The 27,297-nt window shown below is 40.1% G+C and overlaps 1 protein-coding gene across 5 annotated transcripts in view; it reads left to right on the top strand.

Annotated features, from left to right (window-relative positions):
• The window catches only part of LOC137252403 (uncharacterized), a 55,943-nt gene that overhangs the window by 4,683 nt on the left and 23,963 nt on the right, over positions 1 to 27,297 (top strand). For all 5 annotated transcript variants that reach the window (XM_067788040.1, XM_067788042.1, XM_067788037.1 and 2 more), the window contains 4 exons: positions 10,908 to 11,913; positions 11,990 to 12,183; positions 19,412 to 19,584; positions 19,654 to 19,716. In XM_067788040.1, coding sequence (XP_067644141.1) covers positions 10,916 to 11,913; positions 11,990 to 12,183; positions 19,412 to 19,584; positions 19,654 to 19,716 — 1,428 coding nt within the window. In that variant the 5' untranslated portion in view covers positions 10,908 to 10,915. The remainder of the gene's footprint in view (positions 1 to 10,907; positions 11,914 to 11,989; positions 12,184 to 19,411; positions 19,585 to 19,653; positions 19,717 to 27,297) is intronic.

Here is a 27,297-nt window from a genome sequence, read left to right as displayed (position 1 = left end):
CGTGCGGGATCTCGTCGGGGTCATATGGGGACTTTTTCGGGATCATTTGAGGGCTCTTCCGGCTTCATTTCTGGATGGTTTTCGGGATCCGTCCGGGATATCGTCGGGGTAATTTGGGGACTTTTTCGGTATCATTTGGGGGCTCTTCCGGCATCATTTCTGGATGGTTTTCGGGATCCGTTCGGGATCTCGTCGGGGTCATTTGGGGACTTTTTCGGGATAATTTTGGGGCTCATCCGGCATCATTTCTGGATGGTGTTCGGGATCCGTCCTGGATCCCGTCGGGGTCATTTCGGGACTTTTTCGCGACTAATACGGGATCATTTGGGAACCCTTTCGGCATCATTTCTGGATGGTTTTCGGGATCCGTCCGGGATTCCGTCGGGGTCATTTCGGGACTTTTTTGCGAATAATACGGGATCATTTGGGAACCCTTTCGGCATCATTTCTGGATGGTTTTCGGGATCCGTTCGGGATCCCATTAGGGTAATTTCGGGACTATTAGGGGATCATTTGGGAACCTTTCCGGCATCATTTCTGGATAATTTTCGGGATCCGTCCGGGATGCCGACGAAGTCATTTCGGGACTATTTCGAGATCATTTGGGATACCTACCGGCATCATTTCTGGATGGTTTTTGGGATTCGTCCGGGATCCCGTCATGGTCCTTTCGGGACTTTTTTTCGACTAATACGGGATCATTGGCGGACCCTTTCGGCATCATTTCTGGATAGTTGTCGGGATCCCGTCACGGTCATTTCGGGACTATTGGGGGATCAGTTGAGGACCTTTCCGGCATAATTTCTGTATTGTTTTCGGAATCCTTTCGGGATCCCGTCAGGGTCATTTTGGGACTTTTTCGGGGCTAATACGGGATCATTTGGGGATCCTCTAGGGGTCGTTTCGTGACTTTTTCTGTTTTATTTCGGGATCACTTGGGGACCCTTCCGACATAATTTCTTGATGGTTTGCCGGATCCATCAGGGTCATTTCGGGACCACTTTTGGGATCATTTGGGGACCCTTCCTAGATCATTTCTGGATCCGTCCCGGATGCCGTAGGAGCCATTTCGGGATTTTTTGTTACTTTTCCGGGATAGTTTTTGGACCCTTCCGGGATAATTTCTGGATGGTTTTCGGGATCCGTCGTTGATTCCCTCGGAGCCATTTCGGAACCTTTTCTGGAGTATGTCGGGGTCATTTGGGGACTTTTTCGGGATCATTTGGGGCTCTTCCGGCATCATTTCTGGATGGTTTTCGGGATCCGTGCGGGTTCTCGTCGGGGTCATTTGGGGACTTTTTCGGGATCATTTGGGGGCTCTTCCGGCATCATTTCTGGATGGTTTTCGGGATCCGTCCGGGATATCGTCGGGGTCATTTGGGGACTTTTTCGGGATCATTTGGGGGCTCTTCCGGCATCATTTCTGGATGGTTTTCGGGATCCGTCCGGGATCCCATCAGGGTAATTTCGGGACTATTAGGGGATCATTTGTGGACCTTTCCGGCATCATTTCTGGATAATTTTCGGTATCCGCCCGGGATGCCGACGAGGTCATTTCGGGATTATTTCGGGATCATTTAGGATACCTACCGGCATCATTTCTGGATGGTTTTTGGGATTTGTCCGGGATCCCGTCGGGGTCATTTCGGGACTTTTTCTCGACTAATACGGGATCATTTGCGGACCCTTTCGGCATAATTTCTGGATAGTTGTCGGGATCCGTTCGGGATCCCGTCACGGTCATTTAGGAACTATTAGGGGATCATTTGAGGACCTTTCCGGCATCATTTCTGGATAGTTTGTGGAATCCTTTCGGGATCCCGTCAGGGTCATTTCGGGGCTTTTTCGGGATCATTTAAGGATGGCTTTCAGGATTCGTCCGGGAACCCGTCAGGGTAATTTCTGGACTTTTCCGAGATTATTTCGGGATCATTTTGGGACCTTCCCAAGATCATTTCTGGATGGATTTCGGGATTTGTCCGGGATGCCCTCAGGGTCATTTTGAGACTATTAGGTGAGCATTTGAGGACCGTTCCGGCATCACTTCTGGATGGTTTTCGGTATCCGTTCAGATTCCCGTCGGAATAATTGCGGGACTTTTTCGGGATCATTGGGGTCCCTTCCGACATCATTTCTGGATGGTTTTTGGGATTCGTCCGGCATCCCGTCGGGGTCATTTCGGGGCTTTTTCTCGACTAATACGGGATCATTTGCGGGCCCTTTCGGTATCATTTCTGGATAGTTGTCGGGATCCGTTCGGGATCCCGTCAGGGTCTTTTCGGAACTATTGGGAGATCATTTGAGGACCTTTCCGGCATCATTTCTGGTTAGTTTTCGGGATCCTTTCCGGGTCCCATCAGGGTCATTTCGGGACTTTTTCGGCATTATTTAAGATTGGTTTTCAGGATTCGTCCGGGATCCGTCAGGGTAATTTCTTGACTTTTCCCAGACTATTTCGGGATAATTTTGGGACCCTCCCAAGATCATTTCTGGATGGATTTCGGGATCTGTCCGGGATGCCGTCAGGGTCATTTTGGGACTATTAGGTGATCATTTGAGGACCTTTTCGGCATCACTTCTGGATGGTTTTCGGTATCCGCTCAGGATCCCGTCGGAATTATTGCGGGACTTTTTCGGGTTCATTTGGTGTCCCTTCCGGCATCATTTCTGGATGGTTTTTGGGATTCGTCCGGCATCCCGTCGGGTTAATTTCGGGACTTTTTCTCGACTAATACCTGATCATTTGCGGGCCCTTTCGGCATCATTTCTAGATAGTTGTCGGGATACGTTCGGGATCCCTTCAGGGTCTTTTCGGAACTATTAGGTGATCATTTGAGGACATTTCCGGCATCATTTCTGGATAGTTTTCGGGATCCTTTCGGGGTCCAGTCAGGGTCATTTCGGGACTTTTTCCGGATAATTTAGAGATGGCTTTCAGAATTCGTCCGGGAACCCGTCAGGGTAATTTCTGAACTTTTCCGAGACTATTTCGGGATAATTTTGGGACCTTCCCAAGATCATTTCTGGATGGATTTTGGGATCAGTCCGGGATGCCGTCAGGGTCATTTTGGTATTAGGTGATCATTTGAGGACCTTTCCGGCATCACTTCTGGATGGTTTTCGGTATCCGATCAGGATCCCCTCGGAATCATTGCGGGACTTTTACGGAATCATTTGGGATTCCTTCCGGCATCATTTCTGGATGGTTTTCGGGATTTGTCCGGGATCCCGTCGGGGTTATTTCGGGACCTTTTCGGGGCTACTACGGGATCATTTGGGGATCCTCTATGGGTCGTTTCGTGACTTTCGAGATCCCGTCAGAGTCATTTCGGGACTTCTTCGGGACTATATCGGGATCATTTCTGGATGGTTTATGGGATCCGTCCATGACCCCTTAAGGGTCATTTCGGGACTATTAGGTGATCATTTGAGGATCTTTCCGGCATCACTTCTGGATGATTTTCGGTATCCGTTCGGGATCCCGTCGGAATCAATGCGGGACTTTTACGGAATCATTTGGGATTCCTTCCGGCATCATTTCTGGATGGTTTTCGGGATTTGTCCGGGATCCCGTCGGGGTTATTTCGGGACCTTTTCGGGGCTACTACGGGATCATTTGGGGATCCTCTATGGGTCGTTTCGTGACTTTTTCTGTATTATTTCGGGATCATTTTGGGACCCTTTCGGCATAATTTCTTGATGGTTTGCCGGATCCATCAGGGTCATTTCGGGAACATTTTGGGATCATTTGGGGACCCTTCCGAGATCATTTCTGGATCCGTCCGGGATGCCGTAGGAGCCATTTCGGGATTTTTTGTTACTTTTCCGGGATAGTTTTTGCACCCTTCCGGGATCATTTCTGGATCTGTGCGGGATCCCATCTGGGTCAATTCCGGACTATTTCGGGATCATTTTGGAATCCTTCCGGAATCATTTCTGTATGGTTTTCGCGATCCATCGTGGATCCCCTCGGAGCCATTTCGGAACTTTTTCCGGAGTTAGTCGGGATAATTTAGGGACCCTTCCTGGATATTTTCTGGATGGTTTTTGAGATCCGCCCGGGAGCCAGTCAGGGTCATTTCGGAACCTTTTCGGAATCATTTTGGAACACCTTCAGGGATCATTTCTGTGTGGTTCTCTACATACGTCTAGAATCGTGTCGCTCTCATTTCGGGTTTTTTTGGGACTATTCGGGGAACTTTTGGAGACCCTTTCGGGGCATTTCTGGATGGTTTTCGGGATCCGTCCGCGATAGCGTTGGGGTCATTTCGTAGCTTTTTCTGGATAATTTCGGGATCATTTGGGATCCTATCAGGTTATCAGCTCATTTAGTTCTTTTTTTTACTCAATTACAAAAATATAATGCATTAGACAGAAAACAAAATTTTAAACAGATAATAAGCAGGCTAACGCGAATAGCCCATATATTTAAAATTTTCCTTGCGGACGGGGCCGCGGGTAAAGGCTAGTATATTATAAATGGGAAAGTTTGGATGTTAAGATGTTTGGATGTTTGGATGTTTGTCCAGACGTTTGTCTTTGTGACTCAATAACGCAAGAACGGCTGGACCGATTTGGATGAAATTTTGCACAAATATAGCCAATAGTCTAGAAGGATCTACTAGCTATATATTTTTCAAAAGGGGCGTGGTCCCCGCCCCCCAGGAACAGTTATAATTTAATTATTATATTTTTTCGTCTTTGCGACTAAATCACGCCAGAATGGCTACACGGATTTTGATGAAATTTGGGACACAGACAATAGTCTACTAGCGAAATTTTTTTCGAACATGGAAAGAGGGGTGGGGGTCCCACGACCCCTTCTAGAAATTATTTTTCATAATTTTTACATATTATAACTTTACGTATACTGGCCTTCACCAATATCACAGACTCAAGGTGTCAAGTAAGTCGAGGGCTTACAAAGTAAGCAGTGACACCCTCCGCCCGCCCCCATTTATCTCCCCCTCTGGTGTAAAACCCATAAATTGTTATAACTCAATCTAAATTTTCTCCTAAAGATCTAGACAATTTTGGAGGAACGATCAGTGGTCCTCTCCTATACTTCCGCCATCCGCCCTCCATCAATTGTTTTTATTAGCACGCTTTTATTAGCTTTACCTGTATGTTTCTATCTAACTTTTTATTCGCTCCAATGCGCCTGCTGCCTTATTAACATGGTTTTATAATTAGCTTCACCTTATTTGTAATCCCGTAAGGGTCATATCGAGACCCTTCCGGGATCATTTCTGGATGGTTTTCGGGATCGGTCCGGGATCCCGTCGGGGTCATTTCGGGACTTTTTCGCGACTAATACGGGATCATTTGGGAACCCTTTCGGCATCATTTCTGGATAGTTTTCGGGATCCGTCCGGGATCCCATTAGGGTAATTTCGGGACTATTAGGGGATCATTTGGGAACCTTTCCGGCATCATTTCTGGATAATTTTCGGGATCCGTCCGGGATGCCGACGAGGTCATTTCGGGACTATTTCGGGATCATTTGGGATACCTACCGGCATCATTTCTGGATGGTTTTTGGGATTCGTCCGGGATCCCGTCGTGGTCCTTTCGGGACTTTTTTTTCGACTAATACGGGATCATTTGCGGACCCTTTCGGCATCATTTCTGGATAGTTGTCGGGATCCCGTCACGGCCATTTCGGGACTATTAGGGGATCATTTGAGGACCTTTCCGGCATCATTTCTGTATTGTTTTCGGAATCCTTTCGGGATCCCGTCAGGGTCATTTTGGGACTTTTTCGGGGCTAATACGGGATCATTTGGGGATCCTCTAGGGGTCGTTTCGTGACTTTTTCTGTTTTATTTCGGGATCATTTGGGGACCCTTCCGGCATAATTTCTTGATGGTTTGCCGGATCCATCAGGGTCATTTCGGGATCATTTTGGGATCATTTGGGGACCCTTCCGAGATCATTTCTGGATCCGTCCGGGATGCCGTAGGAGCCATTTCGGGATTTTTTGTTACTTTTCCGGGATCATTTCTGGATCTGTGCGGGATCCCATCTGGGTCATTCGGGATCATTTTGGGATCCTTCCGGAATCATTTCTGTATGGTTTTCGCGATCCGTCGTTGATTCCCTCGGAGCCATTTCGGAACCTTTTCTGGAGTATGTCGGGGTCATTTGGGTACTTTTTCGGGATCATTTGGGGCTCTTCCGGCATCATTTCTGGATGGTTTTCGGGATCCGTGCGGGATCTCGTCGGGGTCATTTGGGGACTTTTTCGGGATCATTTGGGGGCTCTTCCGGCATCATTTCTGGATGGTTTTCGGGATCCGTCCGGGATATCGTCGGGGTCATTTGGGGATTTTTTCGGGATCATTTGGGGGCTCTTCCGGCATCATTTCTGGATGGCTTTCGGAATCCGTCCGGGATCCCATCAGGGTAATTTCGGGACTATTAGGGGATCATTTGTGGACCTTTCCGGCATCATTTCTGGATAATTTTCGGTATCCGTCCGGGATGCCGACGAGGTCATTTCGGGATTATTTCGGGATCATTTGGGATACCTACCGGCATCATTTCTGGATGGTTTTTGGGATTCGTCCGGGATCCCGTCGGGGTCATTTCGGGACTTTTTCTCGACTAATACGGGATCATTTGCGGACCCTTCCGGCATAATTTCTGGATAGTTGTCGGGATCCGTTCGGGATCCCGTCACGGTCATTTCGGGGCTTTTTCGGTATCATTTAAGGATGGCTTTCAGGATTCGTCCGGGAACCCGTCAGGGTAATTTCTGGACTTTTCCGAGACTATTTCGGGATCATTTTGGGACCTTCCCAAGATCATTTCTGGATGGATTTCGGGATTTGTCCGGGATGCCCTCAGGGTAATTTTGGGACTATTAGTTGAGCATTTGAAGACCGTTCCGGCATCACTTCTGGATGGTTTTCGGTATCCGTTCAGATTCCCGTCCGAATAATTGCGGGACTTTTTCGGGATCATTGGGGTCGCTTCCGACATCATTTCTGGATGGTTTTTGGGATTCGTCCGGCATCCCTTCGGGGTCATTTCGGGACTTTTTCTCGACTAATACGGGATCATTTGCGGGCCCTTTCGGTATAATTTCTGGATAGTTGTCGGGATCCGTTCGGGATCCCGTTAGGGTCTTTTCGGAACTATTGGGAGATCATTTGAGGACCTTTCCGGCATCATTTCTGGTTAGTTTTCGGGATCCTTTCCGGGTCCCATCAGGGTAATTTCGGGACTTTCGGCATCATTTAAGATTGGTTTTCAGGATTCGTCCGGGATCCGTCAGGGTAATTTCTGGACTTTTCCCAGACTATTTCGGGATAATTTTGGGACCCTCCCAAGATCATTTCTGGATGGATTTCGGGATCTGTCCGGGATGCCGTCAGGGTCATTTTGGGACTATTAGGTGATCATTTGAGAACCTTTTCGGCATCACTTCTGGATGGTTTTCGGTATCCGCTCAGGATCCCGTCGGAATTATTGCGGGACTTTTTCGGGATCATTTGGTGTCCCTTCCGGCATCATTTCTGGATGGTTTTTGGGATTCGTCCGGCATCCCGTCGGGTTCATTTCGGGACTTTTTCTCGACTAATACGGGATCATTTGCGGGCCCTTTCGGCATCATTTCTAGATAGTTGTCGGGATCCGTCCGGGATGCCGCCAGGGTCATTTTGCTATTAGGTGATCATTTGAGGACCTTTCCGGCATCACTTCTGGATGGTTTTCGGTATCCGATCAGGATCCCCTCGGAATCATTGCGGGACTTTTTCGGGATCATTTGGGGTCCCTCCCAAGATCATTTCTGGATGGATTTCGGGATATGTCCGGGATCCCGTCAGGGTCATTTAGGGGTGCGTTCGAGATCCCGTCAGGGTCATTTCGGGACTTCTTCGGGACTATATCGGGATCATTTCCGGATGGTTTATGGGATCCGTCCATGACCCCTTAAGGGTCATTTCGGGACTATTAGGTGATCATTTGAAGACCTTTCCGGCATCTCTTCTAGATGATTTTCGGTATCCGTTCGGCATCCCGTCGGAATCAATGCGGGACTTTTACGGAATCATTTGGGATTCCTTCCGGCATCATTTCTGGATGGTTTTCGGGATTTGTCCGGGATCCCGTCGGGGTTATTTCGGGACCTTTTCGGGACTAATACGGGATCATTTGGGGATCCTCTAGGGGTCGTTTCGTGACTTTTTCTGTATTATTTCGGGATCATTTTGGGACCCTTTCGGCATAATTTCTTGATGGTTTGCCGGATCCATCAGGGTCATTACGGGACCATTTTGGGATCATTTGGTGACCCTTCCGAGATCATTTCTGGATCCGTCCGGGATGCCGTAGGAGCCATTTCGGTATTTTTTGTTACTTTTCCGGGATAGTTTTTGCACCCTTCCGGGATCATTTCTGGATCTGTGCGGGATCCCATCTGGGTCAATTCCGGACTATCTCGGGATCATTTTGGAATCCTTCCGGAATCATTTCTGTATGGTTTTCGCGATCCATCGTGGATCCCCTCGGAGCCATTTCGGAACTTTTTCTGGAGTTAGTCGGGATAATTTAGGGACCCTTCCTGGATATTTTCTGGATGGTTTTTGAGATCCGCCCGGGAGCCCGTCAGGGTCATTTCGGAACCTTTTCGGGATCATTTTGGAACACCTTCAGGGATCATTTCTGTGTGGTTCTCTGGATACGTCTAGAATCGTGTCGCTCTCATTTCGGGTTTTTTTGGGACTATTCGGGGAACTTTTGGAGACCCTTTCGGGGCATTTCTGGATGGTTTTCGGGATCCGTCCGCGATAGCGTTGGCGTCATTTCGTAGCTTTTTCTGGATAATTTCGGGATCATTTGGGATCCTATCAGGTTATCAGCTCATTTAGTTCTTTTTTTTACTCAATTACAAAAATAAAATGCATTAGACAGAAAACAAAATTTTAAACAGATAATAAGCAGGCTAACGCGAATAGCCTATATATTTAAAATTTTCCTTGCGGACGGGGCCGCGGGTAAAGGCTAGTATATTATAAATGTAAAATTTTAGTTGTTTTGAAGTCGGAATGTCTGAATCTACAAGCTTTGTTGTATTTTTTTGAGAAAATAAATTCTTAAGCCCTTTGGAGCGAAATGATCTATACATATTTTGAAAATAGTTTTAAAATAAATCAGCAATAGATCTTCAATATACCAAAACCAATCCTGAAACTATTTTGTAGACAAACCCGAACTCTTCATTCAATCAATCAATCTCCATCACCTAACGGTCCTGACTGTTCTGAAATGATCTTGAAGTAGCCTGGAAATATATCTAAAAGAACTCCAAAATGGTTCCCGAATAGTCTTGAAGTAATCTAGAAACTGTCCCGAAGTTATTCACAGCACAAACCCGAAATGCTTCCGACCACAGTTGTAACCGAATCCAAATAGTCTCGAAATAGTGGTCCAATAGTGCCATTTCCTATTAAAATAACCTCGAAAATATAACTACAACAATCTCCAAATAGCCCTTAGATAATTTTGAAATAGCCACGAAAGCATCCCAAACACAAACTCGGAATGGTCCCAAAATAGAACTGGAATAATCTAGAAATAATCCCGAAATGATTCTGACCGGAGGAAATCCCGAAATGATTGCAAATGGTCTTATGATGGTCTCGGAATTATCCTCCATGCAGTACATGGGCACCAATAGTTTAATGTCCTGTCTAATTTTTTGATAGAAAGTTTCTATCTACCATAAATCTAGAGCGTTCCAGCAAGCCTGGAATAGTAAATGGTATGACACGAAGTGTCACACGGCGAAAAGAGGCATGTGGTGTATTTTAAGTCCAAAGCGTAGGATTTTTGGGGCATTATCAGTAGCAGACAGCAATCGGGCACACGTTTCTGCGTCCCTCTTAAAATATAATGCTCCATCCAGGACACTAATGCTATGCCTTTTGCCGATCAATTTACTTTCATGTTTCTATTTATGATGATATCCGATGTTCATATTTTGAGCGGGCGGCGAAGTCAATCAAACTCTACCCGTTAGAAGACCGAATTTTCCGATTGTATGAACGAATCGATCTTTGCACATACTGGCATAAAAATCGCCAGGAATGATTTTGATATCATAGCAAGGGTAGACGTCGTATGCATTTTGTAGTTTCTTATAGCAAAAATCCTTATCCACGTCGGCTGCATCATATATTGGTGCGAGAGCCAAATAAATCTTATATGAAAAAACCTCGCATTGATGGGGATCGCGTCGAGACAATCAGCTGAAAAAATGATAACCCAAAGCGACAGTTTTGCACTAAAGGTTTAATGACTACCTACGAACTGATGCTAATCGGATGCAGAGCGGGATCGCTGAAGTCTAACTTATTTCCTATCAAACCAGTTAAAAACGAGATCAAAATAATATTAAAAATGTCAGTTAAAAACACTGCAAGAGGACAGAATTAGAGCTACTTCCGTTCGGGTGGGGTGTTTTCCGTGGCGGATCCGAAACCTAACTCACAACTCGGTTAAGACGACCATGCAATATGATATTTCTAGCGCCACCATACTTTGCGGCAGAATAAAAGAGAGGCCTCTTCTGTGTTGAGAAATCTGGTGGAGCTGGACTAGAAATTTCTTCGTGTTCCCGATTGGCGTTAGCTCTGTAGATATTACTGTTGTGCTTTGGAAGGTTGCGGACAAAATGGCTCAATCGGCTAAGCGCCCATTAATGAAGATGATGGTCACAGTTTGAAGCACTATCTGAAGGACATACTCGGGATACCACCTTTTTGCTTTTCAATATATCCACAGGGTGTACTATTTCCTTGTCCATCGCTGTATGAGTATTATTAATTGCACATTTCTGACTAAATAACTATAAAAACCTCTAAAAATTGTTTATGCAAACTCTGAAACTCCTCTTTCAGTCGCTTCAATGGATTCTACAACTCAACACCCTACCGGCTATGATAACCAAAGATCCACATTAATGGAAAGTATGGCTCTGTCAAACAATTTGAATACGAATTCTTCAAACCGACCCAGTGATGAATTGATTACGGAGCTGCGACAGTATTCGGGCACCACACATCCTTACCGTTCAAATTTTATGGCTGCATCCAATCTGAGCTTGGCGGCGGAGACGAGCGCATCCTCGCTAGGTACTCAACATCATCAGTACCATTACATACAATATCCAGCGTATTATCAGCCAATGGGTATGCATGCGCAAAGGCAACAACAACTATCACACCACTCACCATTCATGCCTGTACAACAATTAAGAGGAGATTTAGCGCAGGAAATGAGTGCAGTAACCGCCTGTCATTGTCATTGCTCATGTGGTGCTCAATTGCAGCAGCAGCAACAACAACAACAACAACAAATGCTGCAACAACGACAATATGAATATCAGCAGCGCACATTTTTCACTTCTCCCACCCAACGTCAAGAGGATTCAAGCCAAGTTGTTGTACAGGTACATTGTCAATCGAATCCTGAGACGGATAGCGAAATACCCCCCACCAAAGCTCAATCCGAACAATCGCTGCTAAATCATTCCTATCAAACTTTACAGCTAACACCTTCGACGGAAGAGAAACCTTTGAATTTGCTGCGTAATTCCAAATTGAATATCAGCTGTGATTGTGATTTGGAATGCACTTGTGGTGCGGCCGAGAGATTACGTACTGCAGCTGACGAATCTATCTCTGCGCAGCAAAGTAAAGCAGCAGCAGACGCAGGTGTTGAGGGTTTAGATGCAGATGTTTTGTCGGATACAACGCCAGCGCCATTGAAAACACCGAAGCAATGCCAAATAGATGCGATGTTGGGTGTGGATGAGATTACTGTTAGTGAATCGGATAATAACAGTACTATGATAAAGAAGAAGAAGAAAGCAGTTGGTGGCTGTACGCATAGCAATAATGAAAGGTGAGTTTGATTTTGCTTAACTACATATATTTCTATGTGCTTCAGTAAGATCGTATATTTGTGGTGTGTTCTTCAGGAACTCTTGGTGTCCGAGCTCACCATTGGCTTCCGACAAAAACTGTGATTGCCATTACAACTCAAGCCACAACGAAATCTATAGCGACGGTGATAGCAAAACTGGCAACGATTCATTAGACGATCAGCGGCCGCCCTTACCTCCACGCCCACCACCACCACCTAGACTGCGTAATGCCACCATAACGGGAAATGGTAAGTAACATGGAATGCAAACAGTTATCGGATGGCTCTTAAATGTCTTATGTTGCACTGTTGGGACTACCAACTTGGGAGACTTTACTACCGGTGTATTGAAATGGCTATCAATCGTGATTCACATATTGAAAAATACTGGGAAGGTTAGGTTGGACTGGCCGGTCCTTAAGGACCGCACATGGACAGAATGAGCAAAATGTCTATTGAATGAGTAAGAATTTCTTATTATTGTATAAAGCTTTTCATTAATATTAATATTAGGGAACATTTTTCTTAAATTAAAATACCAAAAAATTCACAAAGGCAATCAGGTTTACTGTCACTCACTGAGGTGAATGAATGCCGTTATATGGTACGAGTTCTAGTTCACACGAAAAAATATGACTCTTTGCGTTATACATTATATTGTAACGAATTTTGGGGAATTCCGCTTATTTGAAACCTTCTACTAACGTTCGAATCGCTAAACTGCTGAATAAATCACTCCAATATTCAGTATTGTAAACTGATCTTTATTTAGAATACTTTGGGAGTAGTACTTCATAATTATACTTCGCAACCAGTAGCGTGTTTAAATCAAAACTGATCTAGTTATTACTCAGCTTGCGCTGCGTTTATACTATCGGTTTCCTCGTTCACCCATTTCTCCTATGGTCTAGTAATTTCCCGAACAGTTGTTCCTCTTGCTGGGTAATTGAGCTATATGCGTGTGTATGTGTGAGTAACTCCTTCGGTTGATGACTACATGCTACATGTAAGTGTGTGAGATGAGATATTTCACTTCTCCTCACATGTATGCATGTGTGCAAATGATGATTGAAGTGTTCATGTACACAAGTGTGGTTTTTGTTGTTGCGTGATTATTTACTAACAGCGTAGTGATGTCAACATTCGGCACAATATATCCGTAAAAATATGTTCTAGGCGGAACGGTAATAAAAAATATTTCTCTATGTTGAAAAAATAATAATTTAATTGATAATTTTGTATTCCTTCCAAGCGAGCAATGCGAGAAAAGAACAATGTGGGAGCTTTCATTAGTATTGCACTCTTCTCTTAAGTGTAATATTATAAGTTTTACAAAATCATCCCCCAAAATAAAAATTTACTCATCAGCATATTCCCTCGGAGTCAGAATGACAATTTTAGGTCCCACCAATTTATAGGAACTTGTTACTTTCAAAGTATTTCTTACCTTATTTTTTTTTCTTTTAAAGTTATCGCTTTTAATAAATTTTTTCTCTGAAAATTCATCAAATCCCTTCGTTGACATGGATTTTGTGGCGAATGTTAGCATCACTATGATGTTAGTAAATAATCAGAACAACGAAAAAAGCAAGCAGCCACACTTATGTACATGTACACATTAAAGCAAGCAGCCACACTTATGTACAAGGCAACGAAGAATATTCCACACACATAATCAGCAGTTCGAAGCGAAGAAATTATTTCATATACACATCATCAGCTAAGAGTAGAAGTTGTTACTCACACATACAAAGGCTTATAGATAAATAACCAAGTATGTTGTTGTTGTTGTAGCGATAAGGTTTATCCCCGAAGGCTTTAGGGGGGGGGGGGGGTGTTATCGATGTGCTGGTCCTTTGCCGGATACAGATCCGGTACGCTCAGGTAACACAGCACCATTAAGGTGCTAGCCCGACCATCTCGGGAACGATTTATATGGCCACATTAAACCTTCAGGCCATCCCTCCCTCCGCACCCCGTAGTTCTATGACGAGCTTGGGGTCGCCACAGCCTCGTCTGTTAGTGAAACAGGATTCGCCACGGATAGGTGAGGTTGACAATTGGGTTTGGATAAGCTATATATTGCGCTGGCAACCTGAAAGGGTTGCGCTACAGAACCCCTTGAATCTGGTATTTTAGTCGCCTCTTACGACAGGGGTACCTACCGCGGGTATATTCTGACCCCCTAACCCGCTGGGGTTATCTGTCAATAACCAAGTTTGAGATACAACTGTTCTAGAAGGCATGTTCGCAAAAGTCTAGACCTGAGGAGAAATATGTGAACGAGGCAACAGAGAGTATAAAAGCAGCACAAGCTGAGGAATAATAATCAGTTTGATTTAAACACGCTAGTAGTGAAGTATAATTAAATTTGTGAAGTACTGTTCCCAAAATAGTCCAAGTAAATACCATTTTGCAATACTGAATATTGGAGTTATTTATTTGACAGTTCAGCGATTCGAAGAATGTCTGCCTTGCCAGAGCGAAACGCTCGCAGAGAATGGGTACCGGCGTTTTATCTTCAGGCTCAAAAAAGGGACAGATTTGTTAATTCAGGTGATATCGTAGATTACAGTGTCCCGTGTAGTACGCAGGGATAGTTCGTAGGTCCTCTCTGGTTAGATTTATGAATTTGGCTGATACTATCTTCTCTGGGAGAATAAACAATTTGGTTTGCCTTTGCCCCGGACATTCAATCCAGTGTCGTCTGAGCTGATTTCTTTCCAAAGTACTTATGGTTTTCCTAGTGTGTGTCTTTGTGAGTCCACTGATGGGATGTGGACCATGTCCTAGTTTGCTATTGTATGGTTTTTGGCCTGAAAGTAGTGGGGTAGCATAGGTGACTATTAGCCTTAGCACAGTCAGAGATGTAAAACTGTAGAGAATCCCCAAGATAACGAATAGTGGGTAGCATAAAGCATCAAATTCTGCAGTTTCTCTGCTGGCGGTCATTGGCAATTCTATATAAATTTACATATCTGACAACAATATTAAATGTCTAGTATACCATTTTGGGAGATAGCAGCCATGTTTCGCCATAGATTTGAGTGTAGACGAAGAAAGCGCTTGTTATTTTATTTAAGGTAGCATCCAGATGAGCATTCCTCGTGAGGGTTCTGTCCACTGTACTCCCTAGGTATTTTGCTTCCATTGAAAACTGGATTTTAGTGCCACCCAAGAATGACTCTGGCATGGATAATTTTCTTCTCCGGGTAAAAGGCACTAGGACAGACAACCCTTTGGTATCACACCACCTTTCTATGAAGTATCTGCCTTGCCTCAGCGACGCGCTCGCAGAGCTTGCTACATACAATTGGATATTGTTTCCTCGTGCAACCCTGTGATGTAGATTACTAGGTAATTTGTATACCCTTGTGTGTCAAATCCATTGGATTCTAGTAATTGAAGCAGGTCATCCATGAGAAGTTTACAGAAAAGAGTACACCAACTTGAGGGCAACCCCTAATGACAACAATTGACTCAATTGTCCCTCACAGCTCAAGATTTATTGGATATCACCCAGAGAGTGATCATTGGGCGCATATCGATGCCAATCATTTAGCTCGTTTGATAGCTTGATGTGTCGTGCTATCGAAAGCTCCTGAGAAGTGGATAATAGCGCAAAGGGATCAAAGCCTTTTCAAATTTTTGAGTGAGGCTATGAATTGCCGTCTCCGTAGGTTTTGCTGACTGATAGTTAAATTAAGTACTACACAGAGGGAGTTTGTGTAGGTTAACCTCCCTAATATTCTGATCCAAAATTTTCTCCATACCCTTTAGGAGAAACGAACTGAGGCTAACAGGTTGATACGACGAGGGCAGTTGCGCAGGTTCACCTGTTTAGAATGTAGCGGAGCCCATATGAATGGACTGAAAGTAGATAAAGCCCACTGCACTCGCTTGACAGTGGTTAGCCTTTTTGTTAGGCTTTTCTCGACCACCAATTGACGGCAAGCCTCCCATTATATGTGAGTATTGATAGCCTGCTATACAGTATGTAAACAACTAATAGGGCAACATCATTTTTAGAAAATAATACGCCATGAGCCTATTCTAAAACGTGTAACGAAGCGTTTCCGTAGCCCCGTTGCTTCTTTAATAATTGCTGGGGTATACTCGCCGTGTCCGGGGTTCGTTTACAATACATTTGTATTTGGGGGCACCTTGCAAATCGTTTTACTGTAATAATTCACTTTATTGATTGAATGCTTAAATACTATAATATAAAAAATGTGTTTGTATTCTTCACTTGCATATTTCCTTTAAGTTATCTTGCGGTATCCTCGGCTGTAGTTTATTATTTTACAATTATTTGTACACTTTTTATTCAGCTAATGAGTTCAGAATTCACATTTTTACACTCCAAAACTACAATCGGTGTATTTTGTATGCTTAAATTATGTTAAAAATCGTGTTAAAATTTTTGGTGTGGTGGAAGCTCCGCTGCTTTCGACTGAAGTTCGCGCATGCAACATCTTTATCTTCAAACATTTTTGTCTCTACTGCGGTGCTTTGTCGCGCCCTGCGTCAGCGTCTTTTTCTGCTGCAGTACTCCGTCACGCCTTGCGCTCGTTGTGTTGCTACTAAATGTTGCGACCGCTCGTTGTGTTGCTGAGACTTGTTGGTTGGTCGTGTTGCTAGGGCTTTGTGTGACCGCCTCTCAGTGGTCTGGATTTGGCTTTCAGTGGACTTAGGGAAACGAAAAAAATATTAGTTAATAACACAAATACTTTGATGGGGATCGATTTTAAGTCTCATTACATGACGTTTTTATATATGAGTATTTTTTCATAAAGTCTTAAACAAAAAAGTTATAGCAAATAAAAAAATTTTATGTATGGGAAAAATCACATTTTTACCGTTAACACATTTTCTTCACATTTCCTCAAAACTTGATTAATTTATTTATATAGTTGGGGTTATATACTATGCAATGTACTCGGTTTCATGGTTCGAAAAGGTTCTCGTTTTTTTTTTATTTTTTATTTTATTTTAGTATTGCGAATCACTTTTTAATTCTGGGTAATATTTAAAAACAAAAATATTTGATAATTCATATTATACATTTAATTTTTTTATATTGAATTTACATTTAACAATCCAAAAAAGGTTCAAATCAAAAAGTTAGCTATTCCAGCTTCTTCGTTAGTACCAAAAGAGGAATTAAAAGCAAAAATTATTCGATCGGTCAATAGTCCATGAAATCTCCAAATATACATATAGGTATATGACCAAAAAAAACTTCAATAATTTTCTCAACTTTTGTTTCATGGCCTACTAAGAACTCTTTGTAACCTTTTTTATAGCAAGTAAATCTAAGCGTCACTTTGATTTCATGGCCAACTATTAATTCTGTATAACCTCTAAGATTCGTCGAGCTTTCGCGAATTTTGCACACATTTTTAAATTAAAATTGAAAGCTTCTGGCTTAGACCTTGATACATATTTTTATTTAGAAATAGTAAAAATTATTTTAGTGCAGGCAAAATTGCTGGAAATTGGAAAAAATACCTAGATATACACATATGTATGCTCGTTAGGGTATGTCGATATGAAACCCGGTTACTAAAAGTGTCATAACTTTTTTAAATTAGGTTTCACAAAAAAATGTTATGTAACAATAAATTATGGAAAAAGATCACAGAATACGAAAATGTACATTTAAAGTCTTATACTATTTCACACAGACGGCTTATTGAATAATAAAGGCAGTTTTCTACATTAAGACGCTTATTGAGCTCAATCTTCCCTACAAAATTCGAATCTATAATTATTTCATTAGTAGCTAATCGAATGCCGAATGAAGTCAAAAGCACAATGCAACTCTGTTGGGAGGGTTCAGTTTCTTAGTTTTTGGTGTGTTCAGTGCTTAAAAATGTCATTTGTCAAAGTAAATGTCATTGTTTGCATGGCGGAACGATACAAGGTGGCCGCATCGAACAGCTGATTATAACCTTTTTTTATTTGATTTGATACATCAACTTCCGGCGTAGTACGATTTTGACATTTTTCCATCGAATTTACAAAAACAAAGTACATGGAATTCTTATTTATGTATGTAGGTATGTCACCATGCTCCCACCTTGTATCGTTCCGCCATGATTGTCTGTCATATAGCATTGTCATTTTATTCGCTTGACATTTCATCCTTCATACTAATCGAGCAGTTACTTCTGTGTGAGAGCAAAAAATTTACGATTTCATTAGAAGGTGAAATGAGATAATTAAGTTTCTGTGGGAAAACAGTATTAAGTCCCAACTTTTCAATTTCGGTCCACTGTACGCCTGTTGTGTTAATGGTTTTGGTCCATATGGTGTAGGGTGGTTTTGTGTGGGCCAAATTAATGAGGTTTTAATTGGTCGTCACAAACGGTGCATTGTATACATTTTCCTCATCCAGATTTCAAAACATTCAGCATCATAGCGCTACTTGCTTTTCCTACAGGGCAAATATCCTAATCGCTAAATACATTGTTTAAGAAAAGCATAAAAGGCGTTAAAACGAAAATTCCTTTAGACAACACGCACACACGCATGTTAACCTATACTTTGTACACATACATATGTATGTGCTTGTATTCATATGAGGGAAGGATATAACACGTTACTTTTGAAAGCACAGGAAAGAACGAACAAGTGTCCGATGACATAGAAAAGCTCCGCTATTAAAAATGAGAGAAAGCTTTCGTTTGGTGTATTAGCGCCAAAGCGAACACAATTGTTTATTCATTTCAGTAGGTGGTAAGAACGTTAAATCTAAAGTATGGCAACGGATAGATGAATGTGCGAAATGGATGTTCGCCTCAACACTCACTTATAATAATTGTGTATAGATACTGAAAATTGGAGTCAAAGAACATTTACAAAAAAAAATTTTTTCTCTTCACTAAAAAGGTCGAGTTAAAACAAAAAGGAAGTAATTCATTAACTGTGCCAAAAATAAAATAAAATAACATTTTAGTAGGTTTTTAATAAAAGTAAAAAAAATCAGCAGCAGTTCATAAGTTAAGAAATTTTCCACGTCAGTACCAAGAAAAAAAAAGAAGTCAACAAAAGTGGATTGTCATTAAGAGCTTCCTGGCATTTGGGATATTTCCTGGTTTATGCATGTATGAGGCCAAACGAATGTGTTGAAAGCGCAAAAATTCTATCTAATTTCATTTAAAAAGAACAAAAAATTTTAAAAAGCCAGAAAAGTATTAATTAGTGTGCCAAAAATTCCATTTGTGTTCACTGTCTCCCAGTGTATATAATAATTAAACGCCTAGAAGTATGCATGGTTATCCTGTAATGCAATTTGTACAGTACAGTGTACCGCCACCTTGTGGTTGGATACCACAAACCGATCCAATGCGCAGTGTGGCCCCTCCACCAACGCTGGGTTAGTTTTCTTGGATATATTTCTATAAGTTCCTACTTTATTATTGTTGTCTTATTCAAATTTCTAATACTTACCTCTTATCTTGTATAATTTCAGGCGTTCATCGTCACGGTCCGGGTATAAAAAAATATGTTGTTTGGTGCCTTATTTGTGGTGGCATTTCATGTTTGCTGGGTATATTATTTCTTGGTGTTTATTTTCTTTTACATTCATACACAATTACAGTGGGAAATTTTGAGACTGTGCCCACTTTTGTGCCAGCGACATTGGTGAGAAATTCTTTATTGAATTCTATATGCAATTACAAATATAATTATAAATTTTTTTTTTAAATTTAGTTGATCCTGACTGGTATTTGTATAATTAGTTTAGCACGAAGGCGAAATCGTTATAGCTACTTGGTGAGAAATTCAAAAATTTAAACAATTAAACAAAATTATCTTTATATATATTAGACTGGGTCGATTTATTAATCGATATCGTGCCATCGATTTTTCAATGGGAATTGGGCTCAGGAAAAAAAGTTCCACTACGCATACCCAAAAAATAATTTGCGAGCCTGCGAAATTAAATTTTTTTGACTTTTTTTCGACTTTGATTTTTAAGGTTTTTTTTTATGACCTACTAAAAAAATTTTCATTTTATTGTAAAACTTTCATGTATACTTTCATGTCGGACCCAAAAATGTCCTCTAAAAATGTTGGCGATAACAGTTCTTTGAAAAACAAATCGACCCAACCTAATATATATTCGTATTTCTTCTGTACGTGTGACGTGTGTGACTGAACTCCTCCTACGCGACTGGACCACTTTTTATGAAGTTTTGGGTGTGTGTTCAAGGGGATTTGAGGATGCTTTTAATCCTGGGTCCCCAAAACTTGCAATTGATTGCCCTTTCGCAAAGGGATGAATGATGCCATGAAAGTATTGATACCTGTAGTTGCAAATAGCATCGAAAAAAAGTATCCATACCTACTAACTATCGAATAGGAAGAACTGATACTTACTTATATCGGCACTTTTTTATACTTAGCGTGCTTTGCACACAGAGTATATTAACTTTGATTGGATAACGGTTGGTTGTACAGGTATAAAGGAATCCAGATAGATATAGATTTCCATATATCAAAATCATCAGTGTCGAAAAAAAATTTGATTGAGCCATGTCCGTCCGTCCGTCTGTTCGTTAACACGATAACTTCAGTAAATATTGAGATATCTTCACCGAATTTGGTACACGAGCTTATCTGGACCCACTTTTTATACATATAACTTTTTGGAAAACACAAAAAACCTGATTATTTAGTAAATAATACACCTAGAATGTTGAAATTTGACTTGTGTACTGATATTGAGACTCTTGATAAAAATTTTAAAATATTTTTTAAAATGGGCGTGGCACCGCCCACTTGTGATAAAATATTATTAATCATAAATCAAAAATCGTTAAACCAATCGTAACAAAATTCGCCAGAGAGGTTGCCCTTACTATAAGGAATGCTTTGAAGAAAAATTAACGAATTCGGTTAAGGACCGCGCCCACTTTTATATAAAAGATTTTTAAAAGGGTCGTGGACGAATAAAATAAGCTATATCTTTGCAAAAAAGAGCTTTATATCAATTGTATTTCATTTCCCAAGTGGATTTATAACAATAAAATAAATATATTTTGTTCTGTTCTAAAAAGCAGGTAACCCCTTTACAGGGTATTTTGTTCTTTTGTGAAAATTGTTGCCTGCTCGCAACGCAAAAGCGTTACACTCTTACCCTGCACAAAATGGTGGTGTGGCAGTGCAACTCTGCTAAACTAGCTGATCGTGACAATTTATTTTCGTAACTTCACATATTTTTAGGCGAAGAAATTTGAAATGAAGGAAACAATTGATGATTAATTTTTATTAAAATTGACAGCGCGTTTGTGAAAATCAGCTAATACACGGGGTAGCTATTTATGTTCATTGCATGCACTATAAATGTTGAACATTTTCTGGGGTAGGAGTAACTCTATTAAGGCTTTACCATTTACTTAAAAAATAAAAAAATAACTCGAAGAAAAATTAGCGGATCGTAATAAAATTGGGCACACAAATTTTCCCTATAGCAGGAAATATTTCTGGAAAAAATGGACGGGATCGGTGAAAGACCACGGCAACTTAGATTTTAAAAAAGGTTTAAAAGGGTCGTAGACTAAAATAATAAGCTATAACTTAGCAAAAAATAGTTTTCAATCCATGATATTTCACTTATCAAGTTTTATTGTAAGTGGAAATGGGGAGACATTTTTTTTAAAACGGGCGGGGCCACGTGTTATGTAGAAAAGTAATTTATCTGAAATGAAATGTGCAATTGAAGCTCACGCTGAGTATATAATGTTCGGTTGCATCCGAACTTAGACACCTTTACTTGTTTGTAATACAAAATTAACAACAGCGGTTGACAGCTTAACATCTCCACAAATGTCGGGACAGGTGTAAAAGGATGCCTTTTGGTCTCGGTATCAATAACCCGAAGGCTGAGATGAAAAATCTTGCTTCTGTGAAGAGATGTTTGTGAAAACAGTGCAAAGTTGTTATTGTATTTTTCATGCTTTTATTGAATATACATAGGTTGGACTCATGGTGGAATCACCAGGTGAAGTAAATAAAAAAAGACAGAAGTTATACGCTATCTGAAACGGTTGGGATGTATTTTCAACGGTCAGAAGAGGGTAAAACTTTTACCCGCTTTGAAAAAATAGGAGTAGAAAAATAAATACCTTGCTACGAAAGCCATTACAGAAACTGTTTTTTCAGCATATCACATAACGCCAATGCAAAAGCTGATATACAGGACCAGTGCGTGCTTATATTAGTTTTGGTATCGAATAAAAATAAAAAACTTAAACTGTGATGAGCAATAAAATTCATTGTAAACTAAACTGACCGCAACTTCAACTGCAGTTGCTTCAAGCTTTCATCGAAAAACCGGACCTAAAAAGGAGAGGTATTATCCATTATTCAGTTGAACTGTAGTAACATTGTGCACTTAAATGGGTTTCGGGCTTGAAAAGGTTTACAGTCACATTTGGAAGTGATCGTAATACTTTTAAATGTATTTCCATCCCTAAAAACCATTCTTATTTCCATCTGCTCTGTTGATTTGTCATTAAGTAAAATATATGCTCTTCTAAAATATCATACAAACTTCATCAGCAGATCCCCCAAAAGCTCTTGACAGTGGAATTCATGATGTATTACTAATGTTACCAAGTTTGTATTTAATAAAATATGCCAGGGGATATAATAGCCTCGCGGCAGTCGGCCTAGAACCAGAAGATGCTGATCCGATCGAGCCGGATTCATATATTCTAAACTACAATCCATAACTGTAACACTCCTCTTATCTTAGTGTTCTGAGTTTTACGGCAAAACAACAACAGTGAGTTACAATTTTTTGTGACTATATTTAGAAATCCAAGGTTTTAGCGAAGCTTTTACATAAATAAGGTGTAACACTACAGTGATGGTATTCCTGATGAAGGAATGACAAAAACATCATTTCTCGAAAGTCTTCAGTAGCGCTACACAGGCGGAAATCCTTGTTGGATATGACGTCAATACAAATAGTTTGTTTTAACAAAGACCTGTTTCAATTTTTTTTGGAACAAATTAATATATAATGGAAACATCCACAAAATGAACGTAATAGTTTAGCACGGCCTTACTTGTGGAAGCCAACACCAAAGATACTCAAATGATGAATCTCTCTAATTAAATTCAGTAAAGGTCCATCGATATTCAACTACTTGTTTATGTGAAAAAAAGTTGGGTGCTGTATCGGGGCAAGCAACAAAAGTATCATAGAGGCTAACGTAGTAAATAAGAGTAGAAGCACTAACTGTACTGAGTTAGAAAGTAGAGTGGATAGGGCAAAAGAGATAATGATAGATGCCTATAACTCCAGTTGCCGAGTCTCCTACTCACAAGCAAAGTGTAGTGTCAAATTGGGTTACTGCATTTAAATCTGGCAACTCCCCCTCTAATAAAAAAAAGATGCAGCCATGCATGTATGCACTTGGCATTACTGGGTGAGAGAGTCGAATGACGGAGAATTCTGATTGGCTGAATCCTCCGTTAGTCGACTCTATCACGCCACTGCATCATTCGATTTTACCGCTATGCACTTTTGGCATAGCGGCAGGGCCGCTTTGAAGCTTCAGCTTTTTTCCACAGTTTTCAGTTTGAAATGAGCCGGTGAACGCGTCACTTAAGCGCGCATTAAAGAAATAAGTGAAGGTAGAAATAAAATATTGAAAATAGTTGAAAAAAAAGAAATTACAAGTAAAAGTGGGTTTTTTTATAATTGACTAAAGAAAGAAAAGAGTGTGTGTTTAACTAAAGAAACGATAACTAAAGAAATTTTAAATAAAACAAACTAAACAGAAAGAAATTAAAAATAGTTTTATTGCGGGTGTGTGTCGGTGCGCTGGGGGCTGCAAGCCCAAAGTTGAGTGGCATCAGCATGCCACTTTACATGGCGACCGTGACGATTCGTTCCTATGTGACGGTGATGATGAAGATTATGAAGTGGAGCGGATGCGTCAGCATCAAAGAGCGCGCTCAGATCGACACAGAGGAAGCGATCATAGTAGTCCAAAGCGTAAACAGCGTGGTTCACGTAATAAAAAGCGTCCACGTTACAGCGAACAAAGAGAAGACGATGTCGCATCACATGACTCTAAATTATAAGATCACATCAAAATACAATTGCAAAAAAAAGAGCAATTGAAAAATGGGTAAATCAACAAAGTATACAGAAATACATACATATATAAAATCTAAAAATTACAAAAATTCAAAAACTGAAAACATTACAAAATACTAAAAATCCAGAATTATATGGACAAATATACATACATGAAATTCTAGAATTAAAAAAAAAAAAATGTGAGACGAAATTTACGAAACTTTAATTTTCTACAACATATATATATGTAAAACTTAGACCAAAAAAAAAAAAAAAAAAAAATCAAGAATCTAAAATTTTACTTAACAATCCAATCAAGACAATTTCAACTTAATATTTAAAAAGGCAACTTAACGAAAAAAAAGCATTTTTCTATAAAACCAAAACTTTGAATTGAAAAAATTTATAATTTTTAACGATATATGTACATATTTTTATGTGCTGGTGCGTACAGCCGCTCAAAAAGTCAGTCTCATAAAATAACGGCACTAAAGCCGTAAAATCACCTGTAAAACATAAAACAGCGGCAGTAAAGCCGAAAAATCATCTTTAAAGCATTAATAAGCGCAATTAAATAACGGCACTTAAGCAAAATCAGCGTATATCACGGTAGCAGCAGAAGAGGAAAAAGGAAGGCGGAACAGCAGGCAGAGCAGCCGCAGCATAGCAATTCAGAGGAGCGCATAAAGTACAGTCATGTACACATGTATATATGCATAAAGGTTTATTTTAATATATGTATGTATGTATATCGAATTGATTTTGCCATTACAAAAAAAAAAAAAAAAAAAAAAAAAAATTTCGCTTTAATAACTTTCTGAATTCTTCACTTTACAAAAAGTTACCATTATTTAATTACAATTTCAGATATTATTGAAATCGAAATATAAATTAAACAATTTCATGTAACTTCATTTAGCTAAATAACATTTTAAATAATTTCATATTAAAACTAAAAATTCTAAACTTCTGTTTTTCCAAGTCAAAAAGTTGCAATAGTTTTTCGTATTTTTCGTAATTTCACAGTTAAGATATTCATAAACAGTTCTCCCAACGCTTATAAAATTGTTTTTTTGGGAAAATTAAAATATATGAAACATTATTATATAAAGCTAACGCTATTATATTATTATCACAGCAAATCTGTTTGTAAGCCTCTTTAAATCAAAAAAAAAATTATTATTTTTATAATAAAATCGTCCTCTGATATGCCAGGAAATGAAATTTTTGCCTTCATATACAAAAATTGAATTTAACTTGGAAACAATAAAATATTTTCATTCATTTCGTTCGATTGCTATAGGAATTATAGAAACATTTTGGAAATTTTATTAAAAGCGGTGCGTCTGTGACATAATATACGTTATACTTTTCATACCTTCAATATAAAGCGATGTGGTCGTAAACATCGCCGTATATTCGGAAAAATTTTGGTTAGGCTTGTGAAAACAAGTGCGGTTTTTTTATATTTTTTTCCAATAGTCCGAAAAAAAAATGTACCAGCCTGTTTCGGTTTTCACTAAATAAATTTCGAAAAACCGGAACACGCTTGCCTATTTCCTTTTGCAAAGCCCATTCTGGGGGGCGAGAAACCACAGACCAAGTGTCCTTTTTAGGACAGCCTGTCCTTTGGTTAGCTAGCGGGGCTAACCTAGTGGGGGACAGTCGGTAAGTCCGACTAAGTTCGGCACGGAAGGGGGGTAGGCATTTCTCTAGCCTATAATTTAGAGAAAATCCGCAGACCGGATGTTCCTTTGTTTTCAAAAAAAAAAAACAAATTATATAATTTTCTTAACCAGACTTACCATTTTATAAAATTCATACCAAACGCGACAAATATTAACAGGATTTTCAAATAATACTCGGATTTACAAAATTCTTACCTGATTTACAAAAATTTTTTTCTTTCTTTTAAAATAATTTTCAATAAAATTACCCTGTTTCAAACACATGTCCGATTCTGAGGGCAATTCCAGCGATAAATCAAGCCCTAAAGGAAGGTGTTCACTAGCTCGTCAAGAAGATTTTTTAGGATTTAATGACTCAGATATCGCAGAAAATAATACTTCAAATTTTCAGTCAGTAACTAATATTATAAACACTCAGCCTTCAGCAAATTCGTCTAATAATTCAGACAACCTACTAACCAGCACTTCCAATTTTCAGTCAGGAACTGACTTTTCCAATTCACACTCTACTTCAAATTCTTCTAATTTGCCTTCAACAAATAATTCTTCAGATTTACAATCGAATAACAATATTTCAATCATGGCAACCTCAGAACAGAAAAAGGTGTTCATTACCAGTTGCGCCTCAATTATTAGGGACAACTACAGCGGCGATCCACTGGCATTAGAATCTTTTATCGACAAAATAAAATTAATTGAAGTCTTCTCAGATGAAAATTTAAATAGTACTTTTATTGCATTTTTAAAATCCAAACTTGAGGGAAAAGCACGCGAAGCGTTACCAACCGTAATAAAATCAGTCGATGACATAAAGACTGCCTTGAGAAATAGAATAAAACCCGACAACTCGAAAGTTGTTTCTGGTAAAATCGCGTCTTTACATGTCATCAATAATAACTACTCAGACTTTGCTAAGCGCGTTGAAGAACTATCCGACGCATTGGAACGTTCTTTGATTATTGAAGGTATGACACAAGCCAAGGCACATGAAATGGCCGTAGAGCAAACAGTGAATGTGTGCAGGTTGAACACTCGTTCAGAATTGGTCAAATCCATCCTGGCTTCAACTACCTTCAGTGATTCAAAAGACGTAGTTGCAAAAATGATAGTCGAACGTAATAATGAGGTAAAAGAAAGACAAGTACTAGCATTCCGTACTCGTGGTAATTGGCAAAATAGTTTTCGAGGAAATTATAGAGGTAATAATTTCAATAATAGATACAACAATCCAAATGCGAGATTCAACAATAAAAATAGAAATAATTACAACAATAATAATTACGGGTACAATAATTCTAATAGAGGTAATAATGACAGATATAGCACTAATAGAAACAATCAGCCTAGTAGTAGTAACGATATGGCTAATAATAATAGACGTTCAAATTCGCGAAGTAATGCCAATGTACGCGCTTTAAACGTGAACGACCCTCAGGAGCGAACACTGGGGGATCGGGATCACGATTTAGACAATTAAACGAATCTTCTTCAAAAATATTAAAATCCATCTACTGCTTGAACCTTAATTATTCAGATTTTATTGAACTTCAATGTAGCGACTCCTACAAA

The sequence above is a fragment of the Eurosta solidaginis genome, chromosome 5 (assembly GCF_040869045.1).
Source record: "Eurosta solidaginis isolate ZX-2024a chromosome 5, ASM4086904v1, whole genome shotgun sequence".
Classification (NCBI taxonomy): Eukaryota; Metazoa; Arthropoda; class Insecta; order Diptera; family Tephritidae; genus Eurosta; species Eurosta solidaginis.
Note: the sequence above shows the minus strand (reverse complement) of the source record. Positions and strands in the feature narration are given on the sequence as shown.